Here is a 20,813-nt window from a genome sequence, read left to right as displayed (position 1 = left end):
CCTAGTCTGTGTCTTTTGACTGGGGAGTTCAGTCCGTTAATGTTTAAAGTTGGTAATGAAAGATGAGTATTGAATCCTGTCATTTTTATTCTGTTTACATTCGTGATACAGCTGTACTTTTCCAGTTATACCTTCATTGAATTTCTTTCTGAAACCCCTTGGGTATATTCATTCCTTTCTTCAGCTCTTTGTATTGCTTCCAGAACTCTCTGAAGGTTTGGTTTTGTGGACGCGAATTCTTTCAGACTATTTATTTCATGGAAGATTTTTCTTTCCCCTTTGACTATAATAGACATTTTGGCTGGGAATAGTAATCTGGATTGGCATCTGTGGTCATTTAAGACTGGGAATACTTTGGTCCAGGCTCTTCTGGCTTTCATAGTTTGCACTGAAAAGTCAACTCTAAACCTAATGGGTTCTTCTTTAAATGTGACTTGTTGTTTCTCTTTTGCAGCTTTCACTATTGTCTCTTTGTTTTGTACATTGAGTGTTTTTACTATGATGTGCCGTGGAGAGTTTTTCTGGTCCTTCTGTTTGGTGTTCTATATGCTTCTTGTATTTGTATGAGCATGTCTTTCTTTAATTTAGGGAAATTTTTTTCCACGATTCTGTTGAAGATCTGGTCCATGCCATTATCTTGGGATTCTTCATCTTCCTGTATGCCTATGATTCATAAGTTTGGTCTTTTTATGTTGTCACAAAATTCCTGAATAGTCCATTCTTGTGATTTCTTAAATTTTTCATTATCTTCCAATCTTGATACTCTGTTTTCCACTTTATCTTCCAGTCTTGATCCTTCTTCATTTCAGCCCGAGTATTCTTTAATATTTCTAACTCTTTTCTGAATTCATTCAGAAGTTTATCCCTATCTTCCTTTAGTTTTTTGATTTCTTTTTTTTGTTGTTGTTGTTCTTTAAATTCACTTAATTCTTTTATCATGTTTATAATTGTTCTTTTGAGTTCCATGTCCTGCATTATCTCTATGGGGTTCTCATTGTACTCCTCTAGGGGTCTATTGGTATTTGGTGGGGATATGTTATTTTGGTTTTTCACATTATTTTTTCTCTGTGATTTTGACATGTGAATTTCTTTTGTAGTTTCTGATTCTTGTGTGAGACTCAAGCCTTCAAGTTTAGGTCTGTTTCTTTTTGTGAACTTTATGTGTCTTTGTGGTTTACTTTTTGGGCATGAAAAGCTCGTTCATCTAAGCTTCCGGTTCTCTCTTTTGATTTTATATTGGAGTGGCCAGATTGCTTTTGTCTTCAGGAGTTCCCACAGAGGCCCAAGTCAGATGAGGATCAGATGCTCTCAGGCTTTCTCCTAAGGTCTGGATCCCTCCAGGAAAGATTTTGGCCTCAGGAATTTGGGGGTTGGACTGGCCTGGGAGCCAGGGCCAGGAAAGATGCTGGTCTAGGGCAGCTGGTGGCCATGCCGCCCAGAGATGCAAAGGGAGATGGGGGCAGGAAGAGGCCCCAAAGCTCCTGTGGACTGCACTGAGGAACTGGTTTGGTCTGAATGCAAAGGATCAGGAAGAGGAAAGGTCAGCTCCGGTTTCCAGGAAAGAAGCTGGAGGGTTGTGCAGCCCAGGGAAGTAGAGGGAGGTGAGGGTGGGGCAAGGCCCAGAGTGCTCCCGGGACCTGAGAAGGAACTGAGTTGGTCCGGATGCAAAGGATCAGGAAGGAGTGGTTCTCCTCCAGGTGTCTGGGGCGCCAAGACAAGAAATGGGACAGGACCCAGGCTAGGAAGAAGGATGGGTGGGAGAGATAGGAGGGTGAATGAGGCTGGGGGAGTCAAGGTACAGAGGGCAGAGGGCCTGATCAACTTACCCAGGCCCAGGGAAGCAGAGGGAGGTTAGCGCTTCTCTGCTTTTTAAAGCTGAATTTATTTCTAGGTCTTGGGAGGGATGTGAGACGCTTTAGAAGAGTTTTATTTTAGAAGTCCTGCACCTCCCTGCCTTCTTGGAGCTTTAAAATGAGCATGTGTGCATGCTGTACATACACATTACAGAACACACATACACATATAAATACACACTGCAAAAATACATTGCACTGAGTAAGAGCATATTATTCTGGGAAGAAGCAAAGGGGCTATTCTCTGCCACCACCACCCCCACCTCGCCCTCCAACATCACTTCTAATGGATAATTTGGATTTTCTGGGAGGAAAAGAGACCAAGACTTGGAAAAGCAACCCAAACTTTCATTATGAGGATTATCCTCTTCCAAGTTCATCTGTAGACCATTACCAGGCACTGGTCTGTGATTAGAGTAACTACCATTCACTTGGACTATACAAGCAGACATGGGGGCTGGAGAGATGGCTCCGAAAAGCACTGGCTGCTCTTGCGGAGGACCTGGGTTCAATTCCCAGCACCCACATGGTACCTAACAACCATCTGTAACTCTAGTTCCAGGGGATTCAACAACCTCTTTTGACCTCCGTGGCATTACATGACATGGGTGCACTTACACACATGCAGGCAATGCACTTAAATACACAAAACAAAAATAAAAATAAAAAAGTAGAAATGGGGGACTCTGAGATAAAGACTCCACGTCTGTCCACTTCACAGCAAAGCCAGGCTCAGCTGTGAGCAGTCAAGCCACAGGTCATAACCTTGGCTGCCACGTGGGAGTCTCTGCTGTGTTCTTAGCTGGAGTCAGAGACAACAGTGCCAGGGTAGTGGCAAAAGACCAGATCCAGACACCAGCCCTGCTCCAGCCTGAGCTGAGCAGAGCTGGCCATGCCCTACCTCATCAGTCCTAGAGAAACTGGACCCTGTGCCCAAGCCTGCTAGGCAGCAGAGTCGGTAATGGAAAGTGAAAAGAAACTTGGACATATCCAAGCTGAAAGGGGGAATTATTTTCATAGCTCTCCCTCTTAGACCAGAGAGGTTAAGACTTGGGCTTCAGATTCCCACTGAGAAGAAAATGCACAGCCAGCAAACCACACCACATGCCTCTAGCATCGTTAACGATCCTCAGGAGGGGAGGCAACCGAAGGGGCACTAAGTGCTCATAACCCCTGAAGAACACAGTGTTCATATCAACGTGCCCTGCTCTCTCCAGCCTATAGAGCCGGCCCAGCAGTGATCTGGTGTGTGGGATTCATATGTTCATTTAGCACTCTCCCTTTGGTTAAGTGCTTTGTGTTTCCAGGGACCGTGGCATGCAGGTCCCTTTATAAGTCAGCCTCTGGACCCTTAACGAAGCACCATGTTCCCAACTTCAAGCTGTGTCTGGCAGGCACAGACTTCTCTGCCCTCCTGACCTGCCCGCCACTACTTGGCCTTCATCCTGATCTCGCCCAAGCCCAGTTCTCTGAAGATAATTCCCGAGGCTTAGCGCACACCAACTCCTGCCCCCGTGAACATCGCTATTCTAGAACTCTCTTTCGCCACAGAGCATACAATGTCTTGCTCAGGTCTTCAACTGCTTGTACACATCTTCCCTCTCCAGTTACACTAAAAGCTCCTGGGGACAGGGATAGTGACTGCCACCATCTTCCCATCGCTCAGCCTTCTAAGAGACGGTGCCATTCTTTAGTGTCATCTGCCTAATCCCTGAACGGCACGGCCCCCGTGACATCTCCTTCCATGAAGTGGTCTCTTCTTGGTTTTTGCAAATCCTCCTGTATTTACCCATCTTCCTGGTCCTTCCTCCTTCACCAACTTGGAGGTACTGATGTGTCTCAGACTCTGTTGAGGCATCCGTCTGCTCTCGCCCTCACCTGCCTCCTCTCCTCAGCACCCCTCCCCTCCTCCCTTGACTTCTCCTCTGTCTCCTTCATTCTTTTTCTTTCTGAAAGGTCTCAAACATTACCATGCCTCCCAAATGTCACCTGTATCCCAAATTTCTATTTCTAGTCTGGACCTTTCTTCTCAGCCATGTCTGGAAAGGTTAGGTCAACCAATATTTTCTGATCTATATGAAAAAACCAAGTTCATTTTTCTTACAGAATGCTTAGTTGCTCACACAAAGCAGCTCAGTTCCGTGGTCTTATCGTCACTTTAAAATGCCTGCCACAAAGATAGCTGTGTTGGTTTTGACAGTGTGAAAGTTACAGAACGGAAGAGGTCAGGGGGAGAATCTGAGGCTTGGCACAGTGTGAGGCCAGGACAGGAACTGGAGAAGGCACATCCTCAGTTGCAGTGGACACCTCAGTGGTGGCTCCAAGGGTTCCATGGTTCTTGGCAAGAGTCCTGTCTGACAGAGTTCCAGCCGAAGGCTGATGGCGCTGCCCTTTAGGTGCACATCCCTTCCCCAGTCACTCCTGGTTTTTGTAATTTGTATAAGCTTCTCTTCTTTAAGTATTCTGATAGCCAACTCTGATGATGGAATGGGAAACTAAACTGGGGAAATCTCTGCCTTTAGCAGAATTATTATGTTACTGAAACAATATGAAAGTAAAAATACTTTAAATTCTGAATTCATGGTGGGAAAGCCTGATGACACATATGATGATCGCATCATAAGGGAAAAATGGGCTGAAGTAATGAGACCCAGACAAAGCAATTACCGACTATAAACTACAGACTATTACAGAGCGCAGGAGTGCAGCACAGATTAAATTTGTGTTTAATAAAAAGGCTTGGTTTCCCCCAAAAGGAAAAGATAGCATGCAATCTCTAGATGCCCTGCTGCCTTTTACAGGAGCTTATAATTTTAACCCTGAACAAGGAACTATTGAGACTAGAGTTTGGTATAAGGAAAAACTACTTGGCTTGGGGAAATTCCCTCTTGAATAAAACGATGAGCTGGATCAGGAAAAAGCTGGTGGTGTGTGACCGCTGAAGAAAAATCACCTCTTCTTTTACAGAGACTAGAAGCGATTCAAAAAGCCCTTAAAGATAAATGGCAACAAAATAATAAAGGATATTGAGATAGAGAAAATAATCACATGACTCTAAGTATACAAAACGTTCAGGAAGAGACAGCAAAGGGGAGAGGGAAAAGATAAACCGGAGAGTTGGTTAGACAATAAATAAAGAGTTGGTTATTCCCGTTCCCATGAGAAAAATAATTCTCTCAAATGTACACGCCTACCTGTAAACATTAAATTCAAAGATTTAAAGGGCAAATGGGGACAGGCTGTCTCACACTTCTATGGTAAAATAGAAACCGCAAGGCTATAAAGAAAACAATGAAGACATTGCTTGGCTGTGTTAAGAAAAGGTTAATCATTGAACTTTGTTCTTTCCTTTTACTGTGATTATTGAAAAATACTGTACACTGAGAAATACTGTGCAAACTCATGGTTTGATTTATGCTCTGATGCTTTACTGCTATTGTAAGCTTTCTAATTATAAATAAAGGTTGTGGAAGGCTACTTTTTCAGAAGAAGAAGATATTTGGGCTGACCTTTCCCGAGCGGGTCAGTCAACAGCCTCTACTAGAACCGCAGCTGTGGTTTCTGGTACAGAAACCTGCACCCCCTCAGGCCCCGGACTCAGGTGGAGCTGGACTCCGGCACCTCAAGGTATTGGAGATGCCAAGATCACGGGGCATCCGCCAAGGACAGCAGCAGGTATGGAATGGAGCTGACCTGGGCCTACGCGAGACAAGCTGTGTGTCCTGCTGTAGGCACAGCCTGAGAGGTGGGACGACCCAAGCCCTTTGGAGCCCAGAAGATCATGAGTGAATCCCAGATGTTGGACACTGAGATATTTACACTGTTTATGGTTTTGCTTTGATCTGATCATGCCTGGTTCGTCCCTCTTGGAGTGAGCAGCTTTAACTTGTTTATTTTACAGGAGCCCACAGTTAAAAGACAATGAGCTTTTAAAGCACTGGAATTTTTACAGGTTGTATTGTATTGTATATTAACGAGATCTTAACATGAGATCTTGGGGACAAGAGATGGAAAGGTTGTGGTTTAAGAGTGATGTGTTTGTGTGTCAGATTGACAAGGGATCAAATGTGCTGGACAGCTTTGGTTGTCAACGTGACACACCTGGGGAGAGGAACCCTCAACTGAGGAATTTCCTCCATTGGAAGAGCCTATGGGCATGTCTGCGGGGCATTTTCAGACGGTCCAGCCCACTATGGGAGGTGCCACCCCCTGGGCAAGTGGGCAACAGGTTACACACAGGCCAGAGGAGCAACCAGCAAGGAGCATTCCCCCATCGTCTCTGCTTCAGCTCCTTCCTCCAGGTCCTGCCCTCAGGTCTCACCTCGACTTCCTTTGATGATGGACTGTAACCTGTAAGCCCTTCATCCCCAAGTTGCTGTTTGGTTATGGCGTTTATCACAGCAACAGAAAAACTAGAACAGTGACCATCCTGGTAGGAAGATACATTCATTTGTGGAGGACGCTGGCTAATGACAGAGTCTCCAACTGCACATAATGGACCAGTCCATCATCCGCTGAAGAACAAGGGACGTTACAAAACAAGGGGCTGGATAAAGGGGTCAGGACACACTCAGCTGAGAGCTCACCAGTGTTTGACAGTCAAAGTTCCTAAATAAGCAAGTTAAGAAGTGAATGGATACTTAAGTGGGCCTTCTGGGATGAGCTCTGATCCAGAGACACACCCAGGGAGCACCTGATCTTTTTCTCTCCACTGAAATGGACAAACATAGAGGAATACCAGACCAGCTGCTGTTGCACACAGCACAACCCTTCAGACAGGTTTGCTTCATGTTCCCTCAGAGTGACAAGTGGACTGTGACCCTTGGAAAAGTTTTACAGTTAAGTCAGCTGACCTGTGTTTGTCAGTTAGTGGATCCCATGCAATTGAGTCATCGCAGTTTGGATCACAGCGGTCCTTTGTAATAAACTGTCCACTTCAGCTGGCAGATCTCTCAAACTCATGGACCCCCGCTACCTGTATCTTCAAAATCATACTCATAAATACAGCCAAGAAGCTGAACGCAGAACACCAAAAGCCGTGGTCTCTGTGTGATGTCTGAGACACCAGACCATCAGAACCTTATAGAACCATCACACTAACTCTCAGTGGTTTACATTGAAGGCAAGTTTCCCAGGTCATAGCTATAAATAGAAATTTCACTACTTCATAGGAGGTCAAGCCAGTTCATTCAGACATTCTGGAGTGGGGGTGGGGAGAAGGGTTAAGAGAGGAGGACATATTTAAATTCTGCAATAAAATGGAACTCAGCAGCAGGTAAACTCTTTGGAATATTGATTCTCCTTTGCACAGAAATAAATGACAGGCAGCATAAAGGGGTCTTCCTCCAAAGGAGAGATCAATCTGGAACTGACAGAAAGCAGGGTATTCTACCGATGCTTCCAAATGCTGCCACTTAGCAAGAGATTTCAAGCTGATCACAAGTTCCAGCTCCCTGGGGAGCACTCCAGTCAGGAAAAACTGAGTCACTGCAGCTCCCCCTGCCTCCACCCAGCTTCGTGAAAATACCTTCTGTGGGCTTCCTGCAGCTCTGGGCTCCCCGAGTCATGGCCAACAGTCAGCCCCCACCCCGCCCCACTGTAAAGCGGCAGGGAACCAAGCAGCCTGCTTCTTCATGCCCCTTCTTTCATGTGCGCACATGTTCTGTATTGAGTTTATTGAGCAGAATTTGCCATGTGAATCTGCATTGCTATAAAATGATGTCCTGGCTCAACGGTCCTCACCCCTCCTGGGTTCTTCCAGGGGAACCGCTTCCATCCACACAGCTGCCAAGTCACTCTCTCCTCCACGCCCCTCAGTGAAGGTAGAAAACGTCATTCTTTCTCTCAACAGAGCACTGTACCAAGTACTGTGATAACTGCCATTTTCTATCTTTCCTTGGCCCATCTGAGACTCACAAATCAGTGAGGGAGATAGAAATTAAACAAGTTATCATCTAAAAGTATTTTATTAAACTATGGTGAAAGACAACATTAGGAGATGTCCGAAATGGGTTATCCGGCAGGACCTGCCTGAACTAGGACCAGCAAAGAGTCCATGAACAAGGTGTCTCCCAATCCCAAGTCTGAAGAAGGTAAGAACACCTTAGGAGAAGAAAAGCCTGCAAGTGGGAGCTTGGCTGGAGGGGCTGGGCCTGCGAAAGGATGGAAGAGGAGAGGAGCAGAAGGGGCAGGGGGCGGGGCAGGGATGGGGCAGGAGAGGTACCAAGTCAGGGTCAGGCAGGGCCTCACGGGTCATCTGAGACACCATGAAGGTCTTGGAGAGATGGCTCAGCGGCTAAGAACACTGGCTATTCTTACAGAAGACCCGGGTTCAAACCCCAGCACCCACATGGCAGCTAACAACTGTCCATAACTCCAGTCCCAGGAGATCCAACAGCCTCTTCTGACCTCCGTGGGCATTGCATGACATGGGTGCACTTACCTACATGCAAGCAATACATGCATACACATAAAATAAAAAGAATGGTTTTTTTTAGAAAGAAAATTGGAAAACATGATTTTTATTTTATGTGTATGAGTGTTATGCCTACATATATGTAAGTCTACCTGTGTCATGCAGTGTACAAGGAGGTCAGAAGAGGGTATCTGATCCCCTGGAATTGGGGTTACAGATGGTTGTTAGCCACTATGTGGGTGCTGGGAATTGAACTCAGGTCCTCTGCAAGAACATCCAGTGTTCTTCATCACTGAGTCATCTCTCCAGCTCCCCTTTTAAAAATATTTATGTTTTATATATGAGTGTTTCACTACATGTATGTAAATGCACCCGTCAAGCAATGCCCACAGAAGCCAGAACATGGCATTGGATTCCCTGGAACCGTAGTTATAAATGGCTGTTAGCTGCCATGTGGGTGCTGGGAACTGAACACAGGTCTTCTGGAAGAACAGCCACTGCTCTAACTGCTGAGCCATCTCTCCAGTCCCGTGACCGAGTTTTAAAGAGAATGGTGTGGTTACATTTTAGTAAGAAGCAGCACTTGGCACTGCGAGGTGATGAATTGACAGGACAAAGTGGAAGCACAGCTGACAGGTAGCAGCTCCGGCAGACCAGGCAAAACACGAGAGCCGTGTGGATTAGGACGTTCCAGTGGCCACACCAATCAGTGAAGAAGAACCACGCCTCCAAGAGGCAGAGGGACAGTGCACACAGGTGACCTGTGGAGAGGCGCCGACTGTCTGTGTACAGGGCACTGCCTGTCTGTGTTCTAATTGGAACACAGATCTCCTGTCTTCTGACATAGACTGGAGCTTACACATCAGCTCTCGAGTCTGGATTTCTCAAACTCCATAACCTCCTGACCTAAATCTCTACAGTGTAATCTCTACACTAAAGTTCTTTGTCCTCTTCCCCCTCCTCCCCATATACAAATTGGCTCTGCTTCTCTAGAAAATTCTAAATGATACTAAAAAAAGATGTGTACTTTCACCCACACTGTAAAAATACTAAGACTAACTGGAGAGCTTACAGCCAGATGGCACAGGTGCCAAGGAGGTGTTAAGCCTTTATTTGGATTTTGACGAATAGGGAGGTGGGGTATGAATTCATGGAAAGAGAAGAGGAGGAGGCTAAATGGGGACAAAATTTATTAAAAACTGAGTGGCCAGTGAGATGGTGCATGAGGTAAAGGTCCTTTCAACAGAGGCCTGGCAATTTGATCCCTGGGACCCATGTAAAGGTGCAAGGAGAGAATCAGCTCCACAAAGGTGTCCTTTGACCTCCACACACGCACCGTGGCATGCTCACCCACATATACATATGGACATACATACACATAGAATAACAAATTTTTAATTTTAAGAAGTTGTGTGCATTTAGAATGTCAACCACTCACTTACAAAGGAAAACAGCTTTCTCTTCTGAACTGTAAGAAACGGTACTGAAGACGACTCTGACGTAGACGTGAAAGAAGGGCTGGAGTCGACCATACTCGCGAGTATTAACTCTGCACTTACTTAACATGGAGGCTGCCTCCGACACTGTGCTGAACGATGGACATAAGTAGCTATGGGTCTTGGTCCTCAAGGACAGTATCACGACAGCCACAAACACTGTGGTATTTAACACAGGTTATCAAGAAGAGACAGAATCACCCAGGAGACAAACTTCTGGGCACATCTTGTGGGACCTTCTAGATGAGGTTAGGAGGGTCCCAGACTGAGTATGCAGGAGAAGGTGAGCTGAGCATGAACACTCTTGTGTCTTTCCGGTTGACCCGCTGCCTTGTGCCCCTGCCCTCAATGTTAGGCTGCAGCCCCTTACACCGTGATTCAAAACAGCTTCCTTGAGCTGTTTCTGTCAAGTGTTTGGTGGAAACCATGAGGAAATCAATACAAACCCCTACCAGGTTTCTAGGAGAAAGGACAGCTGATGTGAAAAATGTCTTATAAAGTATGCGATTAAAAAATGAACAAATAAAAGAATTATCTCATATACACATGAGTATAAAAATATTTACCTGTATAAAGTTACTCTGCTCCAGGTGCCTGAATTGTGGACAGAAGATCGAGTGAGGTAAACACATGCATCTCCTGGGTTGGTACTCTACCGTGTGGCAAATTCCATGTTCAAGTGCTCCACCAAATGAGCAAGTTTTCCCGCAGTAAGTGAGCTTGTTTTGGTTTTCCAGCCTGATCTAACCAGCTATAGGCCACACAGAACACTGGGTTGCTCCTTTAACATTTCAGATTTTCAAAATGTATTAATAGCATTGGCTTGTGGCTCAAAGACCACAGCACACTGCTTCATGTCACCCTCAAGGTTAATGTTAGACCTTCTCAAAAGAACAGACAGCACTTGAGACAGTGGAAAAGAACCCTCTGAACTTCACAGATGGTCATCACCCTTTCGGGCTTTGGGGAAGAGTGCTCAGACTCGAGAAGATCGACATCGGTAAGGCATCACCTGTACAACACTTTGCATTATGCAGCCGTAACTTTCACTCTGACACTATTTTCTATTACCGTTCACAGACATTTCTTGCCTGCGAGTTGCTGAGTACCACTCCTGAATAAAAAAATCTGTTTTTAAAGATTTTTAAGTTTATGTTGCCTGTGTGTGTGCCTCTATGTGTGCATGTGTGTGCCTCTGTGTGTGCGTGCGCCTGTGTGTGTGTGCGCATGTGTGTGTGCCTCTGTGTGTGCGTGTGCCTGTGTGTGTGCCTCTGTGTGCGTGTGCCTGTGTGTGTGCACGCGTGTGTGTGTGCCTGTGTGTGTGTGCCTGTGTGCCTCTGTGTGTGCGTGTGCCTGTGTGTGTGCGTGTGCCTGTGTGTGTGCGTGTGCCTGTGTGTGTGTGCCTGTGTGTGTGTGCCTCTGTGTGTGCATGTGCGTGTGTGGGCGCCTGTGTATGTGTCTGTGTATGTGCGTGTGCCTGTGTGTGTGTGCCTGTGTGTGTGTGCCTCTGTGTGTGCATGTGCCTGTGTGTGTGCACGCGTGTGTGTGTGTGCCTGTGTGTGTGCCTCTGTGTGTGCCTCTGTGTGCCTCTGTGTGTGCGTGTGCCTGTGTGTGTGCGTGTGCGTGTGTGTGTGTGCCTGTGTGTGTGCGTGTGCCTGTGTGTGTGTGCCTGTGTGTGTGCATGTGTGTGTGCCTGTGTGTGTGCATGTGCCTGTGTGTGCGCACGCGTGTGTGTGTGCGTGTGCCTGTGTGTGTGTGCATGTGTGTGCCTCTGTGTGTGCATGTGCCTGTGTGTGCGTGCGCGCGCGTGTGTGTGTGTGTGTGTGTGTGTGTGTGAGTGAGTGTTGCATATGTGCGGGTGCCTTCAGAGACCAGAAGACAGTGTCAGGTCCCCTGGAGTTGGAGTTACAAGAAGTTGTGAGCTGTCAGATGTAGGCACTGGAAACTGAACTCAGTCGTCTGCAAGGTCTCAAGAGCAGCAAGTGCTCTTGACCTCCGATCCACCTCCCCAGCCCCAAAATGTTTATCTGTAAACATGCAAGAGCATTCTACGTCCTACCAATATGTGGCTTTGACTGTGTACTCTGTACTGGTTTTTATTGCAGTGACCGTCCTGTTGTGCTCTCACTAGCCTTAAAGAAACATGCTCAATGGTACCCTATTTCCATGGGCTTTTTAAATGGATTTGCTTGTTTCATGCACTGATAGAATTTATCCACATTAATCACTTTTTCTAATAAATTCTCAATTGTGTTTTATTACTAGGTTGAGAACCAAGGCTCACAAATTTCTTTTTAGCTCTCATCTTCGAGTTAGAACACTGCTGTGTATGAAACAATGATTCTGACAAGATTCTAATGTACCTTATGCCATGTTTACAAGAGAGAGTAGGTATGTGTGCTCAAAATCACTGAAAGTACTATGTGAAGGGAAGGGCTTACTCAGTTCTCCCGATCACTTTCCTACAGAGCTGGAATGTGGATCGATCCCTCAGTTAGTTTTCAGGTAATGATATGATCAATGATAATTAGCTCGGTGAGGTAGCTCACGTCTTAATCCCAACACTCAGATGGCAGAGGCAGGTGGATCTCTGTGAGTTCTAGGCCAGCCTGGTCTACATAGTAAGACCCTGTCTCAAAAATAAAACAACAGAGTAAGTCATGAAATAAGCATACATTTGAATTCTATGCAGTCATTAAGAGGAACAGTTAGATTCATTGACTTGGAAAGGTAGTTGTAACACCACAGCTCTGCCATGCTGGCATGTGTTTCAAGTGTGGCCATGTGCACATGTACACACACAGTAAATATTTAGAAGAATGAGAGTTAATGTGACTTCTGTTACAGAGGTGTTTTTCATTTTTCTGGTCTAAATTTTGTCATTTTTCTGTAACAAACATCTACAACCTTCATAGTTACAATATTCCTTCATGTGTCCATCCATCCACATAAGCACGGCTACGAAGCCTCTTCCCCGACTGTGCTTCCTAGACACTTGGCCTTTTGGGCTTTGAGCCTGCCCAGCAAGACCCACTGGTGCTGGGGTGGCTCTGGAGACACATTCCATCCCATAGTGCTCCTCGTACTCAGCCGTCCCCTACCACATAGCAACAGTCCCGCTCACCAAGCTCTCCTGGATGCAGGGCGTCTCCAGCAGCCTCCGGGCTCCACTCTCCACGGTGACTCCCAGCCAGTTAAGTGCTGCCCAGCACCAGAGGTCATCATAGCTGCCGTGCCAGTAGCTCACGAAGGCAAATGTCATCGCAGTGGAAAGCAGTGTCCCCAGGAGGCCACGCTGGGACCCACCCAGGGGAATGTACACATACCTGGAGGGAGAAGAGACCATGAGGAGCCATGCAGAGGGATGGAGGGGCAGAGGGACGCACCCGCCACCCTCTGCTGTCTGGCTTGATTCCTTTGCACACATTAATGTTCTTGGTTCACAGACTCTCCCCTACTTCAAGAGGCCATAGGCCAACTCCTTGAAGTCTTCACCACCCCTACAGTGGGCAAAAGTCCAAACCTCCATATTGTGGGGCTTTAGGTTAAATGAACACACAGACTACGGAGCTTTCGTTACAAAGCAAAACAGCATTTACAAGAGGGAGGAAGAGAAGCAACAGGTTTAGAGGCTTCGAAAGGATGTACCCAACTCTAGAAACACAATCGTGGGGTGGCAATTCAGTTGCCAGCTGTGTGAGGACATGGACCTTCAGGGAAACTGTATGTTTTATAGCTCAGACTTCTACATTTATGGTAGATCGATTATTTAAACACAGGTGCTAAAATCGGACCCTTAAACGGTAGGAGCTAGGTGCGCATGAAGGTGACAGGGCTGGTCCCAGCTTCCGAGACAAGTGGCCGTGAATCAAGTACAGGCAAGAGCTCTATACTCACAGGACAGCCAGACCACAGTCCCTCACCCTCCACCCCAGTGCACGGCTGTCCACAGAGGCTCTCCATCAACAAGTCAGCTGGCACTCTGGGTTACCATGTGGGAACTAGGAGCATCCCTCCCTGTAGCAGGGTCTTTAAAGCCCACAGGCCTTGGCTATTCTTCACCCAACTTCCCTCTGGGAAAGGAAAGGAGGCCTTTATACCAACACATGGTACATTCTGAAATACTTTACATGGTTTTTTAAAAATTATTCTTCGAAGCACTGTGTGATTCACACCTGCCACCCCAGAATCCCAAACAGCTTAGTATTTGTCCTGTATGTGTTTTCATTTTTTTGGAAAAGCTTTATTTAAAAGTAGTTTTAATATAAATACCTACAGCAAAAGCAAGCCATAAATAAAAACAATTAGAAAAAAAACAAATGTCAAAAAATTATACAATTATTTTAATTTGAAACAATTAAATCAATATATAAAGATTGTGCATATTAAGGAACCGCAGAGTAATGTTTGGTACATTTGCGCACTGTGCAATGTTATCTGACCATTAGAAATCCTCTTCTCTGATTCTGGGAGATAGAAGTCAGGATCTTGTACACACTAGGAAAGCATCAATCATACCCCTCGTCCCCCCCTCAGATTTTGTGATTTTTTTCTTTATGATAAACACATAAACACCCCTTCCCCTCGCTTTTTAAACATGCAAACATGATCATCATCTACAGTCAACCTCTGTGCACCAGCAGGCCAGGACTCTTTGGTCCTAACTGAAATGGGAATTGTTTTTGGAAGTAATTGGTTTGAGATTAACCTCAAGGTTTCACACATGCTAGGCAAGTACTCTACCACTAACCTACACCCCCAAGGCCATGATGGTTAATTATTTTTAAACATCCCCTTCCACAGAGACCCTCTCCCTTGAGTAAGCTTTATAGGCTCCTCTGAGCTCTCTACCTTGACTTTGCTTAGTGGCCTGCATCAACCAGCTGTAGCGAGAATCCTGCTAGTTCAGAGAGTCCCTGCCCGTCTCCATACACCTTCAATATCAGATCACCCTTAATATCCAGCCAAGTTCCCACCCCACTCCCCCGGCCACTCTAGTCAGCCTGGCTGTCTTTCAGCAAGAATTCCATTAGGTTGGAAACTAGGAGAATGGCTCAGTAGGTAAAATGCTTGTGCTGAAACCACAAGGTCCTGAGGTCTATCCCCGGAATCCGCATTTTTTTTTTTGAGACAGGGTCTCCCTGTAGCTCCAGCTGACCTGGAACTCACTGTGTAGACCAGTCTGACTCAATCTCATAGAGACCCACCTGCCTCTGCCTCCCAAGTGCTGGAAATAAAGGTATGTACCACGATGCTGAGCTAGAACCCACATTTTTAAAAAGGTGTGGTAGTACACAGGTGTAATCCCAGGGTTAGAGAGGTCAAGGTGGATGACCCCTGGTCTAGCCAACTTGACAAGCTTTGGGCCAGTGAGAAGCCCTATCTCTAAAAACAAGTTTGACGGCACCTGAGAAACAACACCCAAAGTTGTCCTCTGGCCTCTACACGCACGTGCACACACAATGCACATGTACCTGCACACATGTGTGTACCTGCACATATAAACACACACATGTACAAAGCATCCCATTAGGTCTGTTTAACCAGAACCCTCCTAAACCTCAATGTTTCTTCAGTAATTCTCTATCCGGTGACTCTGCTCCCTGGCCATGCTCCACAGTGCTCACCATCGCCCAGCTTGGTGCAGAGGCCACTTCCCCCCTTTGTGGTAATTCCTACATACACTCTGTGCTCACACTCCACTGCCCATCTCTGGTTCTCCTTCACCATCTTTCACTCTCAAATGTATTCTAGTTTAGATAATGAATCATGCGATCACCTTAGCTGATCCCACTGAGGCTGAGAAGTTCATTTGCTCGAGATACTCAGCTAGGACAGGAAAGGGCTGAGACAAAGTCTGTGTCAATGCCACCGAAGCTAATGGTTCCTTTCCTTTCCTGTGGTTCTCCCTAGTCAGAAGGAACCGGCCCTGAAGGCCGAGGCAATGGAGTCGCTTCAGAAGCCCGAGGAGCAGATGTACTTTCTCTTGAACAAAACCAAGATGTCTTGACAAAGTAGTAACGACGTGTCTAGCAATCACTGTATACTAAAGGATGTTCCTTCAGGGGCTCCAGAGATGGCTTAGCGGGTAAAGTGGTTGCCTTGCAAGCATGAGGCTCTCAGTTCAGTCCCCAGATTGGAAAAACAAAAAAACAAGAAACTTTCAACAGGTGGACCCCTGGAGCCCGCTGGCCGGCCAGCCAGCCAGTCTGGACTGATTACATGTGAAGGCCACCAGGAAGGGTTAAGAGTGTGGGACACAGGGGATGAGGGAGGCTTAACCACGGAGGGTGCCGGGGCCTAAAGGATGAGGTTGTCTAGGCAGAGGGAAGAAGAACTGGGTGCTGCTGAAATAACTCAGAGGAGGGGTGGGCATGGGCCAGAAATGGCCTGCAGGGGCACAGGTCTTACTTGGAGTTCTGCTGCCCCCTAGAGGCTGCTTGGTTATCATTATGCAACACTCTGCAGGGTTATAATACAGATTCTTCTGGGCTGCCTCCTAGCTGCACCGAGTAGCCCTGCCCCGTCACCAGGCCTTCCACTTTATACCACCGAATGTTGTCACAACACTGTACGTTAACACAACAAGATGATCACCTGCTACAGTATTAGAAATGACTGGTTTAAGGAAGCACTGCGGTGGTTTACAAGGGATCCATAATCTCCCACAACCTGCTTTCTTGTTGACATTGCTATTGTGTGGACTAAGCTGTACTGTGAATGTCATAAAAACCCAGTGCAGAATAAAACCCTGTCATGGTTGGACTTGGTGGTACATGCCTTTAATTCCAGTGCTCAAGAGGCAGAGACAGGCGGGTTGCTGTGTGCAGTGAGATCATGGCCAGCCTGGGACCATCTACATGGGGAGCTCCAGGCCAGCTGGGGCCAGCGACATTTTTTAAAAATTTAAAAACCCTGCTGTGGCATGCTTCCCATCAACAGAACTTCATTGGATCTTGACCTGTCCACGAGCCTAGGGGGAGGCAGCATGTACCCCGTCACAGCTATTTTAGGTGCCAGAACTTCATTGGATCTTGACCTGTCCACGAGCCTAGGGGGAGGCAGCATCTATTTTAGGTACCTCCTGGAAGCATGGCTCTTATTTTGCCTTTGAAATGACAGCTAACAAAAATCTCCAGAAATTCCCGTATGGCCCTGTCTCCAAGGACACAGGCCGCTGGTTCCAAACCAGAAGACGGCACTAGACTGCACAGGACAACAGGCTGACGCGAAGGAGAGGGAACGGGGGGGGGGGGTGTTCTTTACAAGTTCTACATGCCTTGTCCTATGGTTAATAAAAACAGAAGCATGTCTGCTTTAGAAAACTGCACAACCCGACTTACTGGGATGTGCTGCACATCCATGCTTCTCTCTCAGTGGAAGGACTCCATATCACCTCCTCAGCAACAGAGGTCAGGGGAGGGCTGAGTCTACTACGTCTACACATGTCCTGGCCCTGCCTGGTCAGCTCTGTGTGGTCAACGTCTGCAAAGAATGCTGCTTGAAAGGTGAACCCCCCTCTGCAGGCTCCATCTTCATATAGAACATCTCACAGAATCAAGGCAACATGAATGTCTCAACCCAGAAGGGACCTACACGCAGTGGGCAGTGTTGACAGTGTCTGTCCAACTGGGTGCCCTTCCTGGGGGCTTTCTGCACACTGTAGACACTGGTTAAGAAAAGCTTCAGGGGAAGAGTCAGGAGGCCTGTTTTGTCTAGGAGATGTCAACGTTAGGCCTAGAATGCTCTCTGACATGACTCATCACAATGGGAGTGTTCCTTGATGGTAAATGGGCTGAGAGGAGCACTGACAGTGGGAGCCAGGCTTATGGGAGCTCTTAATCAGATCAGATCAGTCTCCATAGAAATACTAGTCTTTCTCTTTTGAGACAGGGTCTCCCACTGTAGCCCCAGCAGGCCTCAAACTCAAGGCAATCTCCCTGCCTCCTCCTCCCCAGGGCCGGGATCACAAGCATTACCCACCGTGCCCTGTCTTCTATTAACTGAAAAAAAATAAAAAAGAGTAGTCTTGCTCAAGAGAATAATTCTCCTTTACGAAGGAGTTTGAGACTGTGAATTCTGTTAGCTACAAGGAGTGTCAGGTCAGCTCAGAGACATAATGCTTCTTACTGAACAAAAAGTCACCCTCTGTCTCATAGGTAGAAACAACACCTACTACAGTGGTCAAGCTGACACTCGACAGATGGCTGCATAGAGCAGTGCACAGGAAGTTGGTGGGTGAGTGGGTGGGTGGTTGTAAGCAGGTGCCCATGAAGGGAGAGATGGTCTCTACCTCCCCCCATGCCCACCATGAACACAACCTCTCTAAAGTGTGGTGGGGAGAGGTGGGGAGAATACAGGTGGTCAGTCCAGTCCGTATCTCACCCTTTCCAGAAGAGCCTTTCTAGCTTTCCAACTTTCTCTTTGACCTAGAGAGTCACATCTTAAGCACATCACTTCCTGAGCATGTATTCACAGGGGGTGGATTTTCATATTTCAGCTAAATGCTAAGATTTAGAGAAGACTAGGCAGATGACGCCGTGTGTGTGTGTGTGTGTGTGTGTGTGTGTGTGTGTGTGTGTTACTACTAGTCAAACGTAGACCTAAAACACAATTCCACCACTGTTCATAGCTTTCCTAAGCCCAGCTCTCACAGACAGTGCTCCCCTCAGCCTAGCTCTCGCGGGCGGTGCTCCCCTTCCCGACCCTGCCCTGGCTTTGGTCTTGGCACACATTTCAGTGCCCGGCATTAGCCAGTGATGGTGGACCACTCAATTCTTCATTCTGCTGTGAATTCATAAGGACCTAGTATTTCTTTCTTAAAAGAAGCCAAATATTACTTATAAAGGGCCTCACAGGAGGACACAGACCAAAAGAATATAATTTACTCTGAGATTGTCAGTCCATAGTGGAATTTTAATAACTAAAAAGCTGCAGTTGGTTAATGGACAGCCACAGGCTTGATCATGTAGAGGAGGCAAGGGGAGGCTCCTTGCAAAGAACCGGGAGATGTTAAGCTGGGCTAATTCTCTGCTCTTTGACTGAAGGACGCTGGGTAGAAACTTCATACAAGCTCTCAGAAGTTACCTAAGAACTCTGTATTCTATCTCTCAATGTAATATTGTGGAGTTTATAAAGTGAAAATTAATCTGAGCATGATGATTCATACCTGTAATTCCAGCACATGAGAGGCTGAGGCAGGGGAGTTGCTGTGAGTCAGAGGCCAGCTTGGACTACAGAGTAAGACTCTGTTTTCAAAATAACAGCAACAACAAAATCAGTCAAGACATACCTAGTCTATAAACACGTATGCTTATGTAATTGGATGCCCATTAAAAAAAAATAATCTTTAAGTTCACAAAGCTGCTAGCTCAGTGGGTTCAAGTGCTGTGCTCAGAGCCTGCACCTTAGCAGGAAGGTTATGAAAGCTTGGTTCGATCATCTTCCCCTCTAGAACCGAGCCAGCAGCAGAGTGCGGGACCAGGAGGAGGGGTTTGCTTAGAAGCCAGAAGCCAAGACCACCGTCCTGCTCTGCCACTCGCCAATCTCAGGAACCTCAGACCTGTCAAAGCCTGTTCCACTGTGGTGCCTCCCCCAGGTGTGGACACCTTCCGGTATGCACTTCTGTGGAGCTCGATCAGAGCAGGTGTGGGAGGTCTCGGGAATCTTCTGTTCTTGCCTAGCTGTGGTAAGATACTTTGCAAGAGACCTAGTGAGTGCTATGAGCAAGAGGCACAATGAGGCCCAGCAGGGCTCAGGACCATCTTCACCTTGCTAACGGGACTCATACCAGTTGATCAGCGATGCTCCCATCTCCCTCACCCCAGGCCCTGGCAACCCCATCCTATTCTCTGCTTCTATGGATGGCACAAGACTAGTCCTTCCAGAACGGGTTGGCTTCTCAAAGCATAACACTCCTCAGGATCATCGGTGTTCCCACAGGTAGGAATTCCTGATTCCTGATTTCAGGGGAAGCCTGCCCACTTGTTAGGCCACCAGCAGCACGCTTGGCGTTCAGGGAAAATCTTGCTGACCATTTATTACGGCTTGTATCTAAATGTCCCTGACTCACGTGTTAGAGTACTTGGTCACCAGAGGGTGTTGTTTGGAAAGGCTGTGGAGTTTTCACAAGGTGAAGCAAGGCCCAGCAGGGCTCAGGACCATCTTCACCTTGCTAACGGGACTCATACCAGTTGATCAGCGATGCTCCCATCTCCCTCACCCCAGGCCCTGGCAACCCCATCCTATTCTCTGCTTCTATGGATGGCACAAGGCTAGTCCTTCCAGAACGGGTTGGCTTCTCAAAGCATAACATCATCGGTGTTCCCACAGGTAGGAATTCCTGATTCCTGATTTCAGGGGAAGCCTGCCCACTTGTTAGGCCACCAGCAGCACGCTTGGTGTTCAGGAAAAATCTTCCTGACCATTTATTATGGCTTGTATCTAAATGTCCCTGACTCACGTGTTAGAGTACTTGGTCACCATAGGGTGTTGTTTGGAAAGGCTGTGGAGTTTTCACAAGGTGAAGCCTAGATGATGGAGGCAGGTCCCTGGAGGTGGGCCTTTGATGGGTAGACCTGCATCTGTTCTAGCCTGTGCTCCCTGCCCCCTCCCCACACCACGTGGACAAAGTCACCACATGCTCCTGCCATTGCTGACAGCGCTGCTCTAACCATCGCGCTTCCCTGCCTGTACTGGATCCTCAGAAATGGTGAGCCGAAACAATCTTCTTCCTTAAGTTGCTCCTGTGAGGTTTTTTTTTCAGTGATGAGAAAATTCACCAATACACTACTGTTATTACCAAACAAGAGGAAAGCCAAAGGCATAAGAAAGAAAGCTTGGTAAACGAAGGCTGAACGTACTTTGAAAACATACAAGGAAAGTCTCAGAGGAGACGGGCATGATTTCTATTTTGATGCTTGTGCTGACTTTAAATTTTATTTTATTTTATGTGTATGTGTATTGCCTACATGTATGTAAGTGCACCTGTGTCATGCAATGCCCGCAGAGGTCAGAAGAGGACATCAGATTCCCCTGGAACTGGAGTTA

The 20,813-nt window shown here is 46.9% G+C and overlaps 1 protein-coding gene across 2 annotated transcripts in view; it reads right to left on the bottom strand.

The window, feature by feature from the left end:
- Positions 1-20,813, bottom strand: part of Hhat (hedgehog acyltransferase) — a 351,875-nt gene that overhangs the window by 85,290 nt on the left and 245,772 nt on the right. For both annotated transcript variants that reach the window (XM_029559467.1, XM_029559466.1), the window contains exon 9: positions 12,889-13,090. In XM_029559467.1, coding sequence (XP_029415327.1) covers positions 12,889-13,090 — 202 coding nt within the window. The remainder of the gene's footprint in view (positions 1-12,888; positions 13,091-20,813) is intronic.

Source organism: Nannospalax galili, unplaced genomic scaffold (assembly GCF_000622305.1).
Source record: "Nannospalax galili isolate Female #2095 unplaced genomic scaffold, S.galili_v1.0 scaffold648, whole genome shotgun sequence".
Classification (NCBI taxonomy): Eukaryota; Metazoa; Chordata; class Mammalia; order Rodentia; family Spalacidae; genus Nannospalax; species Nannospalax galili.
Note: the sequence above shows the minus strand (reverse complement) of the source record. Positions and strands in the feature narration are given on the sequence as shown.